Raw genomic sequence first — 21,938 nt, 5'->3', positions numbered from 1 at the left:
TGTTTGAAGCTACTTTCAAGTTCATTGCTGACAGTGTCTGTTTGAGCAAGAGTATATGAATACAAACAAAGCAAGGATAAATCCTGAAACCAAAATCACCAGGGCAGGTCAATGGACTGACTTTGGAAACAGAAGTTGTGGCACATTTCCAGCCTAGTTCCTTACTTGATGAAGGTACAGAAAGAACCTTAACAGGCAAATTCTCTGAACAATGTCACAGCATAGAAATGAAATATCATATTACTCAAATAAGGAAAAGGCAGGGACAGGACATAATGTAATGGTTTTATTTGGCATCACCCTTGAACAAAACACAAAAAAATAATATAAAATTCCCAAAATGGCCCAGGTAGTATTTGCTCTTCTGTAAGTTTGATCACTTATTAAATTATTTAAGACAGAGATAAGTAAAAAAAAAAAAAAAAAGTCAAAAGAGGACTTATTTCTTTGATAAATTACCTGATAAAGGAGTTTCCGCTACCATGGGATTTTTCCAGCAGACACAATTTATAACTCCAGTACTATCATCCACTGCAAAAAAACAAAATTGCAAGCATTACAGACTAGGAAAGCAAGCAGTCATGTTCCAAGAAGTGAAGATACATAAATATGTAGGGAGATAACTGCCAAGGACATCTCATTCCAACTGGTTTGGAAGGTAAAGTCCAAACTCTACTCGCATATCTGAAATAATTTCCACAGTTGTTTCAGACATGGAAGTAGCTCAGCACCAGATGTGCTTATGTGCATAGTCAGCAAAGTAACACGTATATTCTCAAAGAAAGATCATACAGTAATTTAAATTATGAGGCTTCAGTACATATATTGGATACTAAGGGGTTTTAATCTTGTTGACAAGGTCAGGAGAAGAATTAGTTTTGAAGGCTGAAATCAGACAAATTAAAACAGGAAACCAGGCACAAACTACAGAAGCATTACTGTTAGAGTGATGGAACAGCACTTCAACATTTGGGGATACAACCATGTCAATAAACCAGGAGTGCAGCTACCTGCAGCTGCATTGGTTTCCAAGCCAATATTATGCTCAAAGTCTGCTGGTCTTTCCAATTCAAGATGATGTCCAGGGAGCAGAAAGGCAGCTCCCCTAGGCAGGAAGGACAGAAGACATGCATGCTTGTGGTTCTGCTCTAAGCCAGGAATTCCCAATTCAGAGTGCAGGTGCTGGTGGCATGCATGCCACTTCCTCTGCTGAAAAGGCTCAACACCTTCTCCTGAGCATGGAGCTGCTCTTCCTGTTCTGCCAGTGACCAATGAAAATCAGTTTGACAATTTCTGCTCCAGGCACTGCATTGTCAATGACAGCAGGAAAAGACAAAACTCAAAGGAAACTAAAATCTGTCTGAAGAATCAATTGTCCATTGATCAAGGGACTGTATACAGATGGCTTGTACAACAAACACTCTAAATAGAAAGACACTAAATGTCTGTCAAGGATCATCCAGCCAATATACCTTGCTTCTTGAATGTAACATCTCCAAGATTGAGATTCCACTCCTCACAAATGGAAACCTGCAATTTTCTTCTGCTCCTTAAAGCAGGTCCATGACTAAAAATGTAACAGCAATGTTTACTATGAAGGTGCTGATTGATACCTGCAGTCATTTCCTCTGGGAACCATAGCATCAATGCCTTTGTATTGTCTCACATGTTTTAAAACAATCTCCCTGTTTGGGGGGGTCTAATTTCAAATTATTGTTTTGCCTTCCAGTTTCCAAGCAGTTTAGCTGCACATTCCTATTAGCAAACTTACAGCACTTATAAGATGCAGGCAATTCCAAATTCCATCACAAAAGTAGGCTCCTCTCTGCTCTCTCTGCTTAGAGCTGCTGTGTCTGCAACTATTTCAGCAGCTTTAATTTTGTACCAGAGCACAGATAACAATCTGCTGGTAGGATTTCCTCTCCTTGGTACAGACAGACAGCAACTATTTTAGTAGGGGGCAGAACCCTCATAAGCCATGCCCAAGCCATGTGTGCAAGTCAGCAATGGCAACAAGAAGCAGGGCAGATAACATTTCACCCCTGCATTCCCACAGTTTGTAGATGTTCCAGCTTGCACCAGCCAAGACAGACAGGCTTCCTAAGAAGGGCCTGGAAACAAACCAAGACTGAAGGATTAGGAGGCCAGACTGCTTCTCCTCAATGTAACAGCTGAAAACAGAGTTCTGGAGAGACTGACCTGTACTTGACCACAGAAGGAATCTGGTAGCAGAGTAAGGTTCTGAAACAAAGTTTTGGAATTTCATAGATGAAAGCTTTGAGCAAAAAGACAAGTAACTCTTGCAATTGTATTCTAATTAGACAATCTATTTTAAATGCACAAGGGGTCTACAAACTCTTGAAAACTTCCCGTGCTCCTTGTGCCGCCCTTCCTCATCTCTTTGGGTTTAAACTTTTGTTTATTTGGGTTTTTTGTGGGTGTACTTTTTGTTTGTTGGCGTTTTTTTCCTGGTTTTTGTTTGTTTGGCTTTGGTTTCTTTGATTCTTGCTTAATTATTTGAGGGGTAGCTCAAAGCTACCTGCTAAATGAGATAATTGTGTAAATTTTTATTTCTTTATGACAAAAAGGGTATGGCTCTTGTCAGGCCTGCATGGACCTATTGAGATGCTGGTGATTTTTTTTTATTTTAAGTCAATTGCCTTTTAGCTTTTAAAGTTAGTTTTGGAATACAAAGAAAACCACATGTGATGTTTGGTTTTGTTAAAAAGCAAAGGAGACAAAGGGGTCAGAAAGGTGCACTAGGTAAAATATGAGCTTGATCAAAGCAATGTTTTAATTAGATATTCTCCTAACTTATCATAATAATAGCAAGAAACAATCAAATCAAAGTGTCAAAATAAGATATTACATAGCATGTAATTTTAATTTTTTAAGCCAGGAAAGAGTAAACTAACTCTTTTTTACAATTATAATTTTGTCATCAGTTCTGGCTCTAGAGTTTTCAGCAGAGGACCTAAGATTCTTTAAAGTGAGTGATGTGTATTCTGAAACGGACAAATAGGAAGTGAGGGGGAAGGATCAAGGCAGGGACACAAAGACATTTCAGTTCCCTATCAGAGGGAAAGTACAAAGGGGGAATTGCTTTGTAAGTCACTTTTAAGCAGATGGAAAGTGAGCAAGTCCTGAGCAGTGTGTGGCACTCCAACTGATGCAACCCTTGTGACTCACCAGAGTCTGTTGAACTGAGAGATGCAAGAAGTTACAAGCAGGAAACTGTCTAAGAAGTTACAGTTTTGTGCTGCCAGAGTCGGCTTGCCTGAAAGGGAGGGCAGGCTGGGGAGGGGCACTCTGGCAGGTAGCCTGAAAACTCAAACCAGGAACTGCTGGAACAAAGAGTGGAGTTGGATGTGAAAGACAGCAGGAAGCCAGGCTTACTGTGAGCTGCACTTGAAGGTCAGCTGATCTAAGGCCTTAATTCCACTACTCTGTAGTTTCTTTTTATTTCTATTCCTCTACTTTCTGCTCCAGTCAAACATTTTCCACAGGTGTAGTTGTTAAACTGATGCTGAGAGCAGCATGGAAAGCCCTTACACATAGAATTGGTTTTGTCTTGGTCATTTTGATTCTGCCTCCCTCTGTTCTCATGAAGAGATAAATGCATTTGCAGTCAATGCCACCCTGCAGCAGTTTGATGCTGGGGTATCTGGGAGCTGGTTAATTCATCAGCTGTATCTTCACAGCACTCCCAAGGGTCAGGGAACTGCAATCTTACAAGCAAAGGAGCTGGGAAGGAGAGGCACTCTGTGACTCACCTCCACCAGGTGAAAACCCATGGCAGAGGAAGACACTGGCCATAAGGGCTTCAATAGGATCTCTGCATTTGGCTCCCCCTTCCTACTGTGAGGTGACCTCCCCCCACCTTTTGAAACTTGCCACATCACCACTGCTGTACTCTGCTTTTTCTCCAGATGTAAAAGACAGCTGAACAAAATGACAATCAGATGTTTCCATGTTAATAAAACTGAATACTGGGAAAAGCAATACAGAGGAGACAACTCCCAGCTGGTGCTGGCAAGAACTGGTACTATGATGCTTCAGTGCATTTGTTAGGACTTTTGTGCATCTAAACATAAACAAGCTCCTGACAGCTTTTAGAAGTTGGCTCCAAGAAGTTGGACAAGACATACAAAAAGTCAGAAAGAATTTCTAAGGTTCAAATATGGAAGAAGTGATTTCCCATTTGTGGACACTGTTCAATACATTTGCATCTAACCAAAGCTACTGCAAATAGGAGAGGAAGGTAGCAGAGTCCAGTGACAATACCCAAAGTTAAGATCTGCTACATGACCCCACATGAATCAATCACTCTGTGTTAACAATTTAATTCTCTATTTTTGAAGTGGAGATAAACAGTAGCTTCCCTACATGTGCCAGGTAATCTCAGCTGTAGATATATAATATATTAGGATTAGAACACATTTGTTTCAAGAATACACAAGGACCACATAGGGAGACCTTTCAGTTCTAACAGTAACTAAGATAAATAGTAAAGGCTGATAAGTGCAAGAAGAGAGACATTTTCCTTACCTCCATAATTATAAAAGGCATCTCGCTCCTTCTTTTGAACCACTGTCCCAACAACATCCACCTGTCTTATAGGATGTCCATTATAAAAGAATATACCTAGACACAAAACATGCTTGATTAGTGTAACAATTTCTTTTAACATCCTACTCTACATAGTCACATTTGTCAATTAAAAAAAACATACTTTCTCATGTATTTAATAAATCTTAAATTATACAGCACCTACACAGGAAAAATCCCCTGTATCACTGAAGACTAGGGACACTAAAAGGAGAAAGTATCAGCTGTACTTAGGATACCAAAAGCTTGCTTTTGTAGAGTGTCAGAATCTTATTAACCTCTTGTTTTCCTGCACATTTGAATCTGAAAAACAGTTTGCTTGCTGCAAGCTTTAGGGGGTTTTTCTTTGTTGCTTCATTTGGGTTTTTGTTTTCCTTTGCTTTGTTGTTTGGTTTGGGTTTTTTTTACATCTTCATAAGGCTTCAGAATAAATAATAGAACACAAAGGAAGCAGTTTGAGCTTCTCACAATGCAGCTGTTCCTGATTAAGGCAGAGCCTCCGAAAGGAAAACTAACATAATTCTGTCTTTCATTTCTAGAGGAACAGGAGCTGTGGGGGCAGGGGGAGAGCAACAGCCCTCTCAGACTGCAGAGTACACTACTGCAGTCATTGTGGACTGCATCCTGAACTTCAGTTTCTGAAAACACATGTTCTAAAAACATCCCTTCAAAGCTATTTTTGTGCATCTATAAAGATAACTTAACACTTAGAAACATGCCCAGGAAAGAGTGAGAAATCACAGCCCAGTGGACCCTGAGAGCACTGAGGTTGCCTTGCTCTGTAATCCCTTTCAAGAGTGACAAATGTTGTTAACAAACACTAATGTAAACATCATACACTGAGGCTTCACAGTCCAACAGCAGGAGGAAAATAGGGCAATAAGCTCCAAATATACCCTGGGCTGGCTAGCTTTCAGTGACTGTGTTTTCTTCAGTTTTCAAATACTGCTGCTTTACTGAAATAAGCCATCTGGGATGTTCAACAACTGTCTTCTGAAAAGTAGATAACTTGAGGGACTCAGAAGGGAACATTTGGCTCCATACACTGTGGCAAGTGTTATTCTTACAAAGGGAAACAGCAGCAAGGGAGTCAGAAAAATGTTCTGTACAAAAAAAACCCTAAATCCAAAATCCAAAAATAACTTGTCCTACATAGCTAGCACACTTAAATGAGCCTGGAATTAACTTTCTTCACACAATACAGAGAGAAAACACAAAAGTTTCAGAAGAAATCAGAGGTGATCAGCCAAGCAGCTCATAAGCAGAAATTCTGCTCATAAAAATCCACGGCAGTGTTTTGAGGATGCATCTAGGGCTATCATCTCAGATCTGGCTACACTAACCTGCAGTCACTGGTCAGGTCTGGCACAGACAATGTTTAGCAGGTCTGTCCACTTGTCTCCCATTTCATTTACCAAATAAACACTGCTGCAGAAACCCCCAGTGGAGATGCTCCCAGTGTGTGCAGTCATTCATTGAATCTTACAACATCTCTGTAAAAGGTCTGGGCTAGAGCAAGACTGTGGAGCAGAGACTCCAAGCTCCTGATTATGCAAACAAGCAACGTGTTATTATGTTTGCTTCCCAGTTAGTAAGCTGAGTTTTGGCAGATGACAGAGACCAAATAAAACTGGTTCACTCCATCCCTGTAAATTCTCCTAGAACTCCACCCTTACTCTCAGAGAAACTACCTGAACTAATTTGAAGAATGAAATTATATTTAACCTATAAAAAGTTATTGCACTTGATGACTTCAAGGTGTAAATGACTCGTCCTTCCAGTTTATTTGTTCAAATTAAGTCCATATTGGTAGCAATAAATATATACTAAATATTTGAAGCTGTGGACAAACAATTCAGTGAGGTTCCTAAAACCCCAGTACTCAACACCCAGAGCAAAATGCCATTACCATAACAGCACTGCTACAGGGAGCTATAGATACAGAGATCTCTAGGGCAAGTGCTGGTCATGTCTGTACCAGCATTGCTGTGCTGTTTGCCATTTCTTTAATTATTATTACCTCCTTTTATGCTATTTGTAGCTTCCCTTCCTTGTTGATAAGCTGTCACAAAGCAGTGGTGCATGATAACTCTGAGAAAAGCTCATTTCCATTATGTAATTATGTGTTACAACTGAGTTTGACACCCACTCTCATTGCAAGGCTGCTAAGACAACACAATTGCTGTTTTTATCTGGGAGGTTTTCCAACCTTCTTGTCACCATTTATAGCAGCAGAGTAATTGGCCAGGTTTGCTGCTTCCCTCTGTGTTGCTTTAAAGGATTAGTCACGGTGGCATCAAATCCTAATGCTTAAAAGTGGAAAGAAAAAACTCATTAGGTCATTCAGTCCACTTCCTCAGAGCCAATATAAGACCATTTTGTACAGTAAATTCCTGGCAATCTGTACAGTCAGAATATAAACAATCCCAGTGAAGGGCATCCCACCTTTTTCCTGGGAAGGCTGTGCCATGGTCTAACAGATGTCATTCTAGGGATGTTTTTCCTGACATTCAGACTGTGTTTCTTTCCATTCTTCCTAGTTACAACGTTTTGTTTTGCACTCATTCATTCTTAATTACCATTACTTAATGACTGATTTATAGCCAACCATATACTTAGCTTCAGCTGGTCTTTAAAAGCCCATTAAAGGCAGGAAGCATTGACAACAGACACCTACACTCTTCCTTCCTCAAAAGGTATTAATTTTAGTGTTTTTGTTGTGCTATCATTTGTTGCCACCAAATAAGATACACTGGAAAATGTCTGGTTTAGTGTATATATACAGCACCAGGAGAATGAACAAAATTCAGGATGTTGGTTCCAGAAAATATCATTTAATTTGAAGTTTGGTTTAGAAAATTATGCAGGATTGCAAACAAACAGAGTGCAGAGTGCCAGATGCACAGGAAGGGGAGAAAGCTCAAATGTACCAACTGTAAAGGCTGATATCTTGACATGACAGATACCACCTCCTTAGGATCATCTTAGAAAAAACAAAGGTAATAACAAAACTGAAAAAGTTCCTCAAGCAGAAGCCAACTCAGTAAAGTAAAAGAACAGGAAGAGAAGTAAGAAGGGAAATTCAGGTATTTGAGTAAAGAAAAGAGCAGGACTGTACTTTCTAGGTCTGTTCCTGCTGTCATGAAATGTTTGTTGGTGTCTATAATGCTAATTATTCTGATTACATTTTCACATGTGTACGTACTAATGTTCAAGTCCAAACTACAATCCAATTCTGCTGGCATTGAATTGTTTTGTATTTTGTTTGAAAACAATTAAAATATGAAGAACAATTTTTACCAGATGCATTTCCCACACCAGTACTACTAGGAGACATTTATAAGACAGTTTTAAAAGGCCTTTAAAAAAAACTTGCTGTAGGACAGATATCAACAACAGTCTGCAGCCTAATTATTACAATGGATTTATGATAAAAGTCTCTCTCCATATTAAATAACCAGGATAGATAGATAGACTGGTATTTGTGGTTTGTGAAGTCCTCATGTACATAAAAATGGCTGCAAGAAGAGAAAAAAAACCCGCCAGTCCTTCATTTCTCCAAAAATAGCATTGCTGCTATCCTTGCTGTTAAAGAAAACTGAAGAATAACAAAACCTACAAGGCAAAGCATATTCAAAGAGCCAAACAGGGGTACTTAGTATCTGTGGACAGAAAATAATAAAAATAAAAAACCACAAACAAAACATCAAAACCAAACCAAAGACATGCACTGTGCTTAGGGCTTATTGCTTTTCCTCATTAATTCTAGGTTCTCTGGGTCCCTCCCTGATAATCTTGCACCATGTCAGGCTTCAGTTGGGAGTAATGAACTCTTTCCCAGCAGAAGACACTGCAGTCTATTTAAAGCCTGTGTAGTGAAAACAGCAATTCAAGGTCAGAGCTGTGTTGCTTCAGCCAAAGCTCACATGTGGGTGACACTGCAGAGCAGCAGGACAGACTGCAAAGCAGAAACTTGTGGGGCAAGGTCCAGCATGGAGGCCAGAATCTACAATAAGCTTGTTCCAATGTATGAAGAATGGCATATATCTATCATATCTAGAAATTAAGGAGAAAAAACCTCAAAACCTGTATCTGTCTTATAATGTATTAATATCCATAGGAAAGAGCAAAATCACACATTCAGCAATATCCTCAACTGTCAAAATTTTGCGAAAAATGTAGAGACAGCAGAGAGATAACAATACATGTGGCCAGAAAGGACAAGCAATTATTTAGAATTAACTTTATCAGAATATAACAAGCACCACCACACAGAGGAAACACATTACCTTAATGTAAAAGAGGTATTGGAGAGAAAGGAAAACCATTTTAACAAATATATTTTATTTTTCACATACATTTCACATACAATCTCTTGTTGTTAGAACTTTTAAAAGAAACTAACATCACTTAGCTTAAGGCTGTGGAAAACTACTTCACTGATGTTTGTGAAGTGTTCTTCAATCCATTCATTAAAAGCACAACAAATCAATCATAATACTGTGTGCATCATAACCAGCACCTATAAATACATACCTGGCACCTGTATAGATTCTCTCATTTCTGTAATATCTTTAATATAGAGCCTTGCAAATGCAGAAAACACAGGATCGATACCCCAGTGCAGAGAAGGCATCTCTTCTCCGTACTTCTCAGACTGCATCCAAAACCTGTGAACACAGAAGGACATTAAATTGTTTTCTACAAAGGTAAAGAGCTTTCACATTCATTATTTTTCACATAAATGAAAAAACAGCTCATGAGTGTACACACAGTAACACAGCAGAGCGGAGGATGAGACACTGGAGTTTATCTAATAAAATGTTACATTTATCTATCAATATTTCATGTGTTGTCACATGAAATATTCAAAGTATCAATACTCATGACTTGTTTGAAGTACTGAAAATCCAGCAACAGCATTTCCCCCAGTAACTTCAAATGAAATAGAATTTCAGAGACTTTTCTTCTCTAAAATCCATAAACAGAGAACTAAAGTCAACATTTGTTTAAAAGAGCAGGATTGTGGGATCCTAAGTGGTTACTTTCTCTACAAATGATTATTATTTCCCCATCATTCTCCCTCCCTAACGTACTCATTGTTTGTGCTGTGTTTTATCATGGAGTTGAGGGAGGATGACTTTATTCAAAACAAAACAGCCATCCCTTCTTTGTTTTGGGCATGTAGTCTCCACTAACATTGAAATTGTTACTTTTCCCTTTTACCCTTTCAGATTTTACAGTTTATGCCTGCAATCTTATGCCATTACAGATCCAATTCTCTGCTTATCACGGTCTTGATGTCAAAACCCCCAGCACTCGATTCAGGAAGATCCTCATAAAGATTTGGAAGCTGAAAATACTTTCTAGCAGCTTCTCCTGTAGGTGCAGGTACATTGTTCCTGTAAGGCTTTCCAGGTCATCTTCCTTTTACTAGTAAAAGTTAAAAAAAAGTCAATGTTATTTACCCCTCCTTGGACTGGTCATTTCTTAGGTGAGAAGTTGAAAATATTTAGTCAGTTCCAGCAGTAACTTCCCTACTGAGTAACAAACTGAAATAGTTTGATCACACCTGGATTCGTGTCTTGCTCCCCACTACAGACAGCTCTTCCCAGCCTTTCCCTTTTGCACCCGCAAGGTCTACTCCAAAAGTCACACCATTCCTTTCTCACTCAAGTCTCCCCATGAAGCACCCTTTTTCTACTGCTGAATTGAGACACTGCTCAATAGAAATTTAGAAATTAAGCTGTTAAGTGTATGATTTTAACACAAGCTGCTATTCCTCCATATGGCAGTTCTTTGAATACTTGCTACAGTCCATGTCAAATTTAGACCATAAAGTTTCTCAAAGGAACAAATGGTTTGAACCTGTATTTTACTTGGCATACTCATTTTCTTACAAAATTAGTTTCTCCATCTCTTTTTGCTTGCAGTCTCTAGTACAAAGTTACATTGCTTTCTGCTTCATGCCCCCCAATTTACTCTGCATGGTTACAAAGCCTGTCACAGCTCAGCACCTGGTTTTCCTTCTAGACAGACAGCAGCCTGAGATAACCAACCAAAAAGAGGCAATCAGGTACCAAGTCTGTCTAACCTGTTGTATTTTGGGTAAACAGACACTCCTTGGGGTGAAAAGCAGAAGTCACCCCTGCACATGTGTGCATGTGAGGGGAAATCAATGAAGCAGCTCCACTGAAGATTAAAAATATCTGTATTTTGGCATTTTATAGCCACTTGTCAAGCCTGAAATGCCCAAATGTTGATAGATCAAGTCCAAGCACACTTTAAGCCTAAATGAAGAGCATCTCCCCAAAATTTTTTACTGCTTTCCTGTTCTGAAGGGAGAAGATTTCTGCAGTGAAAGCTCTTTCCATCTCAAAAACAACTGGGACTTAAATTTCAAATTCTGGAGCTTTCTTCTCACTCCCAGGCCTTGTTACAGCTCCTCACTGGAGATATTTACAGCCATCATATGTCTTTATGTAGAGACCATTCTGTTTGGTTCAAGCCTGCTACAGACGCACAATGCTTTATCTTGCAGATGTGGCAAACATTCCTTGACAAAAACTAAATTGTGCCCCCAGCACTATGAAGGCATCACAGGATTCCCTGAAGTCCAGAGGACAAATTTGCTGAAGTCTTGAGTTACAGACACTCCATCCACACCAGGCTGGGGCAGTGAAACCGTACCCCAGCCACCACTCACTGTCAGCAGCGTCTGACAGGCACACCAGGGCATCCTGCACTGCAGCCAACGCCTTCCCTGGCCTCTCCACAGTCCCAAGAGCCTTCCCAACCCCTGACACAACCCAAAACCAAGCCTATTTTCTTCCTTCCCTCCCAGTGGTCAGCTTGGTAGCTACATTTGAACAGTGGCCTATTTGAAGCCAAAAGTTTGTGGTCAGTTGGAAAGAAAAGATGTTTAGTCCTCCTGGATGTACAACACTGCTAGTATCAGTCCATTCTTCTCAGCACTTGTCTGTTTGCCCCTAAAGCAAAGCAAGATGTAAATTATTTTCAAAGTATCTATTCAGTGAGTTTCCAAGCTCGTTTCAGGCAGATTGAGAGTATTAAAACCATAATTCCTATAAGGCTGACAAAACTCTTCCAATCATTTATCTTTGGATATATAATAGTATCTTCCCATAACTTTTTCCTAAGTTGGCACAGGAAGCCTCTCCAGCCCGGGGTTAATTCATGAGTCATCCTGGCAAAAGTGGAACTTTCCATTATGCTACAAGTGTTTGCAGCTCTTAACTGGTACCATTGGTGATTTGCTATCAGCAAAGATGATAAGAGCTGCCCTGTACAATGAAGAGCCAAGGGGCAAATAGGGGCATTGTGGAGATGCACAACGTTCTAATCAATGAAGACCCAGACAGCAAACAATAGACAATTCTGACCAGATACCATCTAATTAATGTTTAAGGATTAAACTGGCCTTTGCTGGGAGAGGGCGATCAGGCTTAGCAATATAAACAACACAGAGTCCTAGCGAAAGGTCATTCCTTTCTGCATTTTGTTTTAAGTGCAGTGCAATGACTTCAGGGTTGCTGTAGTGCAAGGAATTCAATCATGTTACAGGAGAAAAAAAGGCAACAGAAGAATCTAGTCCACAAGCAAATTAGACAGAAGATATCAGCATTCTATTTTTAACTCCAGAAAAAGGCTATGAAGGCATAATCAAAACCAAGAGAAGAATTAAGTTCTTCTTGGGAAAACAACTCTGTTTGAAGGGCAGAAATCTAAAGTTTACATAGTAGGTATCTGGATACAAATAAACAAGGCTCAATTTGAGATTATTCTAACATATTAAGATTGGGCTGTCTCTTTCACCTACTGCTATCAATGTTAGCTTTCCTGACTCTACTGAGAAGCCAACCAAGTCCATAACCCCAGAGCTACCTTGCTAGCTCAGCAAGGTATTATCCTAGAAGGGAAAGCAAAGAAAATGGGCACCCTTCCCAACCATGCCACCCCCCAAACCCATTTTCTTTCTTCCCTCCTAAGCAGCCTACTGGGTTGTTTTGTCTCAAGAGCTTCCTATTTAACACCCTATTGATTTATTCAAAATCAGCCCTGGCGAATTAATTTCTTGGCTCATATTCTTGTGCCCACCATGTAACTTTTCTGAAAAAGGTGAACAGTCTTCTTCTAATCCCAGGGCAATTAAAACCTCAAAGAAAAGTATCTGTTTTCATGTTTCTTGTTGTCTTTTCTCCAAATTTGATTAACAACCAAAGCTCTTAGAGAAAATTGCCTCAGTTTGAGATTAATAATTTTGAGCCAAGAAAATGTGTCTTGCCAGTGGCTGTCTGCAACTGCTCTGCAAGTGCTGGCACACTGCTGCAAAAACTCTTTCTCAAGTTAGCTGTAAAATAGAAACAGAGAATTTATTCACTAATACAGGCACTTAAACATCCTACCAGGCTTTCACTCTTCTCCAAAGGCTGCCACTACCATGCTAGCCCTGACAATTTACACTGGAAACAGCTCCTAAACTGTTGGATTTGCCAACCCAGTGCATTAAAACAACTTAAAGTCATTACTGGTTTACTTGAATAAACTAGGCCAGAATCTGTGCCTGTCAAAAACTGCTCCACAGGTCAGCCATTCTTGCCACAGACAAAGCAACTTGTGGAAAGAGGAGCAGAGTCAACAGCTGGGTTTTGTAACACCCTCTGTCATCTGAATTGAAATCATCTGTGTCTGAGTCAACACCCTATGCAACAAACGACTATTATTCAACTTTTCATGCTCAGCAGAGGCAATTCCAGCATGGTACAGTCAAACCCACCATTTTTCAGGAAATGTTTTTAATTACCTACAGCCACATACAACATTTTAAATTAAAACCAAATAAACCCATTGTATTATTATACAAGTAAATCTTACTGAACTGGGAAGTAAAGCTTTTGGTTACAGTTAATATGGAACAAAGATTCTAGACATGAAACTCACCCATAGGTTTTTAAAAAATACATAGTTAAAAGAAAGTATCCAACACCAGTAACAAGATGAACACCATCACTGAGACCAAAACACATTACTGAAAGGCAAAAAAAGGCTCCTGGAAAACAGCTGTTGGAAAACTATCAAACAGTGAGGTAAGGTCAGTTTAGAACCACCTCCTACCTGGTTGTTCTATTACAAATCAAGATGGGGCAAGCACTTTCAGTCTTTCATAATAAACCACTTTCTGCTTCTGTCATGTAAAATCCTGACAGTTTTGATGCTACATGTCTTGTAGTTCTTACATTTAAGTACAATTCCAATTTAAAGACATAGTTTCAAAACAAAATTAAGAAATCTAGAACTCCTCTGAACTTCCAGAAGTTCAGCACTTCCTCAAACATTACTTGTACAAGGGTTTAACATTTGTCTAAGCTGTTCAGATAACAATTTACCAAAAGGAAGAATTATAGATTTTTTTCTTAAAGATACTCCGTGAAATTCTAAACATTGCATGTCTTTTACTTACATTAGTTTTTATTACAAGACAAGAGGCCCATCACTGCAACCTTTAGCCAGTGGGGATTCTAACAACCCATAATGGCACTGCCCACAGTGCCCATAAGGCAGGATACAGGTAGGAGCAAAAAAGCTGTTTTATCAATAAACTGACAAGGCTGTAAGTGTAACAGTGTTCCAGTGGAGTTAAGGTCTCCATGTGATAACTTGTAACATTTCCCTCCCTCTGGTTTTACCTTTCCACTGCCTGGAAAACCTTCTGGACAGGTGCATGTGGCTCCAGAAGACCAAACCGGCTCCTCCAACATCCACAATCTTGGAAGGAATGGGGACAAAGCTTAAAGTCCTAGATTGCCTCCTTTTGGCATTGAAATTTGTTTTATATGCAAGCTAAACCTCAAAACAAAGTTTTGGCACTCAATTTTCCAAAACCTGATTCTGAAAAATCTGGCAGGGAGGTGTGTAACAAAATAAACAGTACAAGTAGCTCTTTCTAATCCTTGTCCCATGCATTAGATACAATTTCCCATGGATCCAGAAATGTGTGTGGGAGAACATGCACTGGAACAGCTTGCCCAGAGACATTCCAGAACTGTCTGGACAGAATCCTCACTAATGTGGTCTAGGGGGCCCTGGTTGAGCAGGAGGTTGGACCCCTCCAACCTTATCCATTCTGGGATTCTGTAATTTACTGATACAGCACAAAGGAATTAACTAACAGAGAAAAGAGAATAGTCTGTTTTAGCAGTGTAACATAGATTTAGTGTCACTTCCTGAATTAACATTTTCAAATTTCATAAATTTGCATAGAAGTGACAAGACTGGTTAATAGCTTACTGTGCCTGTGAACTCCACAAGTTTGACCTAGTTTCTAGAGGCAAGCATTCCTGTCCATTTACCTCCCTCCCCTTTAAACTGGTTTATGTATCTGGCCTAAATTAGAACAGCTTTTGGAATAAGTCAGAATTTATATGAACATTCATAGCACCACAGAGCACTCCATTACAACCTGAAATTTCAAAATAATTAACCTATGATTTGGTTTTTGCCCATCTTTAAAAACTTGTTCCAAATCCCATTGAAAGGCACTAAATGGACAGAACATTTTTTTAGATACTTGAAAGAAAATACCTCCCTGTGGCTGTAACTTCTTCCATGAATCACTGTCGCAGCTAACATGATAAACTGATTACTATTTCCGACTTCTTGGTATGTAAAGAAAGCAACAGCCTTTTATAAACTAATTTAAGTGTCTCCTTAATTGCATTTGAATTTGAATAGATGTCATTTCCTACCTCATGCTCTGAAAGGAAGTCACTCTTCTGGATAATCTATCCAGAAAAATATATTAGTGCTCAGTCAGAAGCCACAGGAATGATTTTTCATGTAAGTAATTCTATTTCTTGATATGATTCAGTCCATGCAATGTAATGGGCTTTTTTGGCTTAGTCCATGAATATCACAGGGTGCTACAAAACATAATTTTGAGGATTAGCTATTAAAGATCCCTTCTGTCAAAAAATAAACATTTCAGAGCACTTGAGACAAAAAGTGCATCACATCACAATACCCTGCTCTGTCATAAGCAAGTGCTAGTGGCCAAAGTTTGCACAGACTATTGTTGGACACACAGTAGCTGCTGTTTGCCTTAACAATTGCCATATTATTGCAGCTCCACTCGTTGCTGCTGTACCAAGATGAGATCCTACAAGAAACCAAATTCTACTTTACAACAGTCAACTATTTTTGCCTCATTTTCTAGGTAAAAAGAGAAGAACATTACACACACAGAAATCAGTACAAGCATGGTTGTAATGCAAAAATAACATTATGCAATGAAAAACTTTGTTGGTCTTTTTTCCAATAAAAAAATTTAGTATTTTAAAGTCTAGCTTTACATTAATAAAAAGTTGGTATCTCACATTCTACGTTATTTCCCCTTTTTGCTGGTAGACATATCTGCAATATTATCCCACTGCAATGTCTCTTTTTGGGATATCACTAAGAAATCAATAGTCTTTAGTGTTATCTTTTTGTCAAATTTTCCTTTATTTTGTGTGTAGGAAATGTTCCCTATTTAACAGGATGGTATATTTTTAATAGTAATTGTAGAAGGCATAATAAACTTCCTGGTTATGCTTACCACACAACCAGGATTGGGTCTGATGGCTGGCCAGCCAGCCATAATTTAAAAAAATTAATTTTCATATTACAGAAGAAGTTATTTGGTCCCAAGATTCCAGAGCTGATCAGGATCACAAGAGAACACAAAGTCCATTCTGGAAAAAAAAGACTCCTGGGAAACAGTGAAAGAAAATCAGGATTTACAGAAAGAAAAGCAGTAATACATGTGGGCTTTCTGTTCAGACATTTTTTTGTGCCAGTATTGACTGAGAGCAATACTGAGATGCAAAGCTATCTTTATCCCTTAATAAATTTCTAATCCTAGCTACTATGTGAACTAATGCAAATTTGAAAGCCACAAACAAAAAGAGCAAATCAGCTCGTGACTGCTACGCAAGAGGAAAAGGTTTAATTACCATCTGGAGGAAAGGGAACCATGGTGCAGCATTTGCAAGACATGTTTCATGTGATTTAACTAAAGCTTCTAATAGCTATCAGATGGAGGGGGCTCCACAAGTTTGAAATAATTTGCTTTGTGTTCATGTACAGCTTTGATCAAATAAATCTCATTTCAAATGAAATATAACATCAAATTATTAAAATCGTTTGAAGGAATACAGGAATACAAAACTATACCTAAGAGTAGTATAGTAATAAAGGATATTATTATTTTAAAAAAGTGTTCTAGATGGACTTAGTCCTGCATGGTTCTGTGAAAGATTGTTACAGTCATTACAATATGGAGAGAATTTTTATTAGACTAAGTACTCCATGAAAAAAATGCAACTATTTGCCAGTGCAGCTCAGTAGTTGAATATTAACTGAAAATTTCTATAAAAGGAGGTTTTTGTGTTAAATACAAACCAAAAAGTGTGCAGCCTTCTTGAAAAGCTTTATCAGGAGGATCTGAAGTTCTTAATTGCATTAGTCAATTAATCAAAGAGAATCAGCTATGTAAGTTTCAAGTTGTTGATGCCTTCCATTAAATCTGAGGTTTGCTTCTCACTCCCCTACAAAGACATAAGACTATTTCTGAATCTCAGTCTTGGAGAGGGTTTTCTTGCACATCAACTGGAAGCAATAAGAAAAAAACATTTTTTGCTATAGCTTCAATAAAGTCAACATGTTAAAACTTGAATGGCTTTGAAATGCCATGTTTCCAAGAAATATTCTTGCATTATTTGTTGAAAAATCTGATCCTTATTCAAACTTAGTTATATTATTGCTTTTTTCCTCCGCCATTTAATTTCAGATAAAGTCTATTCAATAAAACATCATAGGTTTACTTGGACACATTCAGGTAATTTGGCAATTTTTATATTTGCTCTGTCATCATTCCCAGAAGTGTTGCTGACATCAAGAGAAATGCACTCCAAGAGTTCTGCTGGCAATGGATTCTCCATAGGTAGGAAGAACTCCCATTATATGTTGCCAGGAAAACTCACCTCACACAGTCCAATACTGTGATAAAGGTAAGTATCTCAAATGGGGAAGGTGAACTGCCCTGTGAAAATACATTTCCCCACTGACTGCTGAAAAAGTATGGCCAATTTAGAATAAACACACAGACTTTTCTGAAGCCAAAATCCAATCAATCCTATTCCTAAACATTTTAATATTCAATTTTTTTTACTGCAAACATCGAGCTATATCCTTACATGTTGAAGCTTCCGAATGCCACATACTTCTATGGCAATTCTTAGATTAACTGATCCTGCAGTAAGGCAGGAGAAACCCCAAACCAAATAATAAATAGTAGTATACCCAGGTTATTGATAGGAGCCAGAGTATCGATTCTGGCTAAGGTGTGGGCAAGCTCTTGAGTGTCCAACCTCTGGTATTATAATTTTTTCCTGTTTATATTATTTATGACTGAACTATTCCTGTTACTCATATCATAAACACAAAATACTGAGTACAAGACTAAGTCTCTTTTTGCTCTGCATAAGAGAAAGAGAAGTCTCTAAGACACAGCTCTATCAATGGTACATTTATTAGAAAGCTGTTGTAATCATACTGTTGTTAATATATTCCTAAAGTCCATACCTTCTGAGTGGCTTTCTCACATACAGCTCCTCCCAGCAGTGCTGTTCCTTGTGACTCCACCAGGGCTCCCAACCCACCCCCTTTTATCCTAGTAACCTTCACGAGCCACAGCTGTTGCCCAACTAAGGACTTGGCAGCTGTGGCTCATTTAGAATAACTAGAACTGGGGCAAGGCCACTTATACAGTACATAGATGTTACAGGGACTGCTACTATAGAAAGCCTTTAGGAGTGCTGTGTAAGTAGCATGTACAGGCTAACCAAGGGCTCAGGCCCAGCCAGCATGGCTTTTGGGAAGGCAGGTCCTGCTTGATCTCCTGAGCTCCTTTTATGACCAGATGATCCACCCAATGCATGAGGGAAAAGCTGTGGATGCTGTCCTATTGAAGACTTCAGGAAACTCCTCAATCCTGTGTTCCACAGCATTCTCCTGGGCAGGCTGGCAGCCCATGGCCTGCACAGGGGCTCTCTGCTGGCCACAAAACTGCCAGGAGGGCTGTGCCCAGAGCGTGGTGCTGAGCGGTGCCAGCAGGGCTGGGCGCAGGGACCAGAGCTGGGAACAGCCCTGTTCCACATCTGCATCCATCACCTGCATGGGCCATCGAGGGCAGCCCCACTGAGCTCACAAACAACACCAGGCTGGCACGAGCCAAGGGAGGCTCTGCAGGGGGACCTGGGCAGCTTGGATCAGTGAGCTGAGGCCAGTGTGTGAGGCTCAAGGAGGGGAAGTGCCAGGTCCTGCACTTGGGTCACAAGAGCCCCAGGCAGGGCTACAGGCTGGGACAGAGGGGCTGGGAAGTGGCCCAGAGGGAAAGACCCCAAGGGCACTGGTAAACAGCAGCTGATCACGAGCCAGGAGTGCCCAGGTGGCCAAGAAGGCCAGTGGCATCCTGGCCTTTATCAGGAACAGTGTGAGCACAGGACCAGGACAGAATCATCCCCCTGCACTGGGGAGCACTACAGTGACCTGGAAGCTACATTGGTGCTTAGACTGGAATGAGCCCAATACAGCACAGAGTGCTAACTGTGGGAACAGATCAGAGGAGAAATGGCAGAGCTGATGAAAAAATGCTACCACACAATGAGAAAATATCAATAACAACACAGGGTACATCGATTAAAGGAAACAGAAAGGACAGTGCTGAGTGCCAAGGGTGACAGACAGATTAAGATGGATGAAACAAGAATTACACTCCAGATTTAACCACAAACAAGCCACCTGTGACCTTACAGCAGTTCAGTGAGCTCAAACACCAGAAAGACTTTTGGAGATCAGTGAAAGCGTGGGTGGACAGAAAGTCAAGACAATATAAAAATATACCATTAAATATTTTGAAAGAACTGAAAACAGAATATAGGACTGCAGCAAAAGGGCAATAAATCTTGTGAAGAACACATTTCAAATTAAAATTCTGAAGTGTTTACTTTCAATTAAGATAAATTGGAGCAGTTTAAAAGAAACAGCTTAAAGAGAGAGTTAGGAACAGTGGCAAGTGTAAGTGATTGAGTCAATGAGAAAGGATGGTGGTATTAAGCAGCAGGAAGTATAAAGGAGATTTCTAACTCACAAAGAGATGAAAAAGATTGTCATAAAGAGTTTACAGCTATTTTAAGCCAAAATATTTGATGCACAATCAAGATAGCTCTTTAACATCTTCACTTTAACATCTTCCTCTGACATTTAAAGGAAGCAATGAATTTTCAAAAAGCATTGCTTTAAATTCCTAAAGGAAAAATTTTAATATAACTCACTTTTACCTTTTTATCCTTACCATCTGGAAACATTTACAGTAGCTCAGAACTCCTTCTATCAGGAAGAAAAAAACCACACACACAAAATTCAGGCTTCATACAGCCTCCTCCAAACCAGGAAGTCAGAGCAAATTGGGAAGGATTTGCTACTAGCACTTAACCTTCACCTCATGGAGTTTATCTGCAGGATTGAGTGGCAAGCTGTAACTCCAGAGTGAAAGAATATGGGAAAAAATGAGACAGAGTCATAGTTTTCCTTTTCATATATACTGGTTTTATCTTGAATTACTTGTTCAAGAGTAAGAAAGAAGAAGTTAAAAGCAAAGCCTTATCACTAGATTAAGTGCTCCTTTCTCATACCAGACTTTCATCTTATATTTCCAATGTTATATGAATGAAAAGCCCTGTGGCACAGGCAGACTGTGTTTACACAAGTCTAAAGCAGCACAATGCAGTACCTGCTGAGGTTCAGTCATTGGTAGGATGGCACCAAGCTCTGCTCTGAGCCTCCTTTGTCACACAGGAACTGACCCAGGCAGAGATGCTGTGTGTGAGCGCTGCACAGCCCAGTGTTTGTAACAGAGCTGAGGCACAACCAGGCCCTGCTATCCCAGCCCACAGCTGCCACCTCAACTGCTCTTGTTCACATATAACTTACCAAATTTTCTTTTAGTTGTGCATTTCTTTCCAGTTATTACAAACTCTAACATTCACACATAAACACCCCCATGCCCCCCTCCCACTTCATTGCCATTAACCCTGAGGCTAAAGAAAAGATAATCCTGCCTCAATACAAGGAATTCCTGCTATGACTTTGGACTCCTTTCTCCCCCCATCCTCTATCAACCAGTCAGTTTAAGTAAACCTACAGAAATTAGTCCCAAAGCACCTTTTATCTGACAGAAAGCAAGTAAAAATCAAAATATTAAATTACAAATATTAACAAAAACTATTATTTAAGCCATCATTGTATTTTAATATCCAAATCAAAGCTATCATCCCACCTGAAGGGGCAAAAGAAAAATTATAGAGAAGAAAAAGAAACTGAACTTTAAAAATTAAGATATGAGAAGTTAAATTGCTGCTGGTGACACTGTCTTTGTTATTGCATTTAATTCAATATATCTGAATGAAACTTGCCTATGAAATTAATAGGTGGAGCCAGCCAGCCAGATCACAGAAGATAAAGCACATCCTTAGGCTTGCAGTTGTTTCTTGGTTTTGACCTCACACACAAACAGCCTTGGTTTTAGCACCCTTCTGAACAGTTTTACCTTTTGTGGCAGAGCCATCAGTACAAGGAACCCATAAAGCTGAATATCATTTTTGAAAAACAAATGCTGATTATTACAACAAATCAGTTTAGCAAGAGTACTTGAAAGGCTCTCTATTCATAGGGTGGGACTGGTTTGAAACTGGTTTTATACAGTTTAAAGAAATTGACTCATGACAGAACACTGTTGTTCGATTCATAAACGCTTTGTGTCAGGGGCATCTCAATGCCTCATTATTATTACTGAATTTACACACGGACTATCCTCACAGCAAACTACTGTCACGCTAATAAAATGGTCTGGGGAATGATGCACACCACAGGCTTGATCTTCAGAAGCTCATCACGCAGCTTAAGCTAATGGCAATTGCAGGCACTCAGGTTCATACGAGGATACGGCATTACACGATTTTCCCTGGCTGTTTGTCTCACTGTCAGATGTCTCTGAGGTCTCAGCATCGCCTCGGCTGCTGCTGGATGGACTCGCAGCCCGTCACAACCCAAACTTAGCGCCCGGCTCTGCTAATTGCCCCTAATCCAGGCAACGGGAACGCCTCTCGCTTTCAAGTGAGGAAACGCCCCACATTGGGTGGCAAGCACACAACACAGCTATTAAAATGCAATTATACTTCAGGGTGAGGAAGGAATCATTTGTGGGAAGAGAA

The 21,938-nt window shown here is 39.6% G+C and overlaps 1 protein-coding gene across 12 annotated transcripts in view; it reads right to left on the bottom strand.

Annotated features, from left to right (window-relative positions):
* The window catches only part of STN1 (STN1 subunit of CST complex), a 38,419-nt gene that overhangs the window by 15,833 nt on the left and 648 nt on the right, over window positions 1-21,938 (bottom strand). For 4 of the 12 annotated variants that reach the window (XM_059476640.1, XM_059476651.1, XM_059476650.1 and 1 more), the window contains exons 1-4: window positions 9,705-9,802; window positions 9,145-9,278; window positions 4,549-4,644; window positions 460-531 (exon numbers count right to left, since the gene is read on the bottom strand). In XM_059476640.1, coding sequence (XP_059332623.1) covers window positions 460-531; window positions 4,549-4,644; window positions 9,145-9,278; window positions 9,705-9,730 — 328 coding nt within the window. In that variant the 5' untranslated portion in view covers window positions 9,731-9,802. Of the gene's footprint in view, window positions 1-459; window positions 532-4,548; window positions 4,645-9,144; window positions 9,279-9,704; window positions 9,803-14,315; window positions 14,395-15,374; window positions 15,549-17,067; window positions 17,214-18,249; window positions 18,300-21,938 lie in introns of those variants that run through there. The other 8 variants (XM_059476648.1, XM_059476645.1, XM_059476642.1 and 5 more) reach the window with 7 other exon arrangements.

Source organism: Ammospiza nelsoni, chromosome 8, assembly GCF_027579445.1.
Source record: "Ammospiza nelsoni isolate bAmmNel1 chromosome 8, bAmmNel1.pri, whole genome shotgun sequence".
Lineage (NCBI taxonomy): Eukaryota > Metazoa > Chordata > Aves > Passeriformes > Passerellidae > Ammospiza > Ammospiza nelsoni.
Note: the sequence above shows the minus strand (reverse complement) of the source record. Positions and strands in the feature narration are given on the sequence as shown.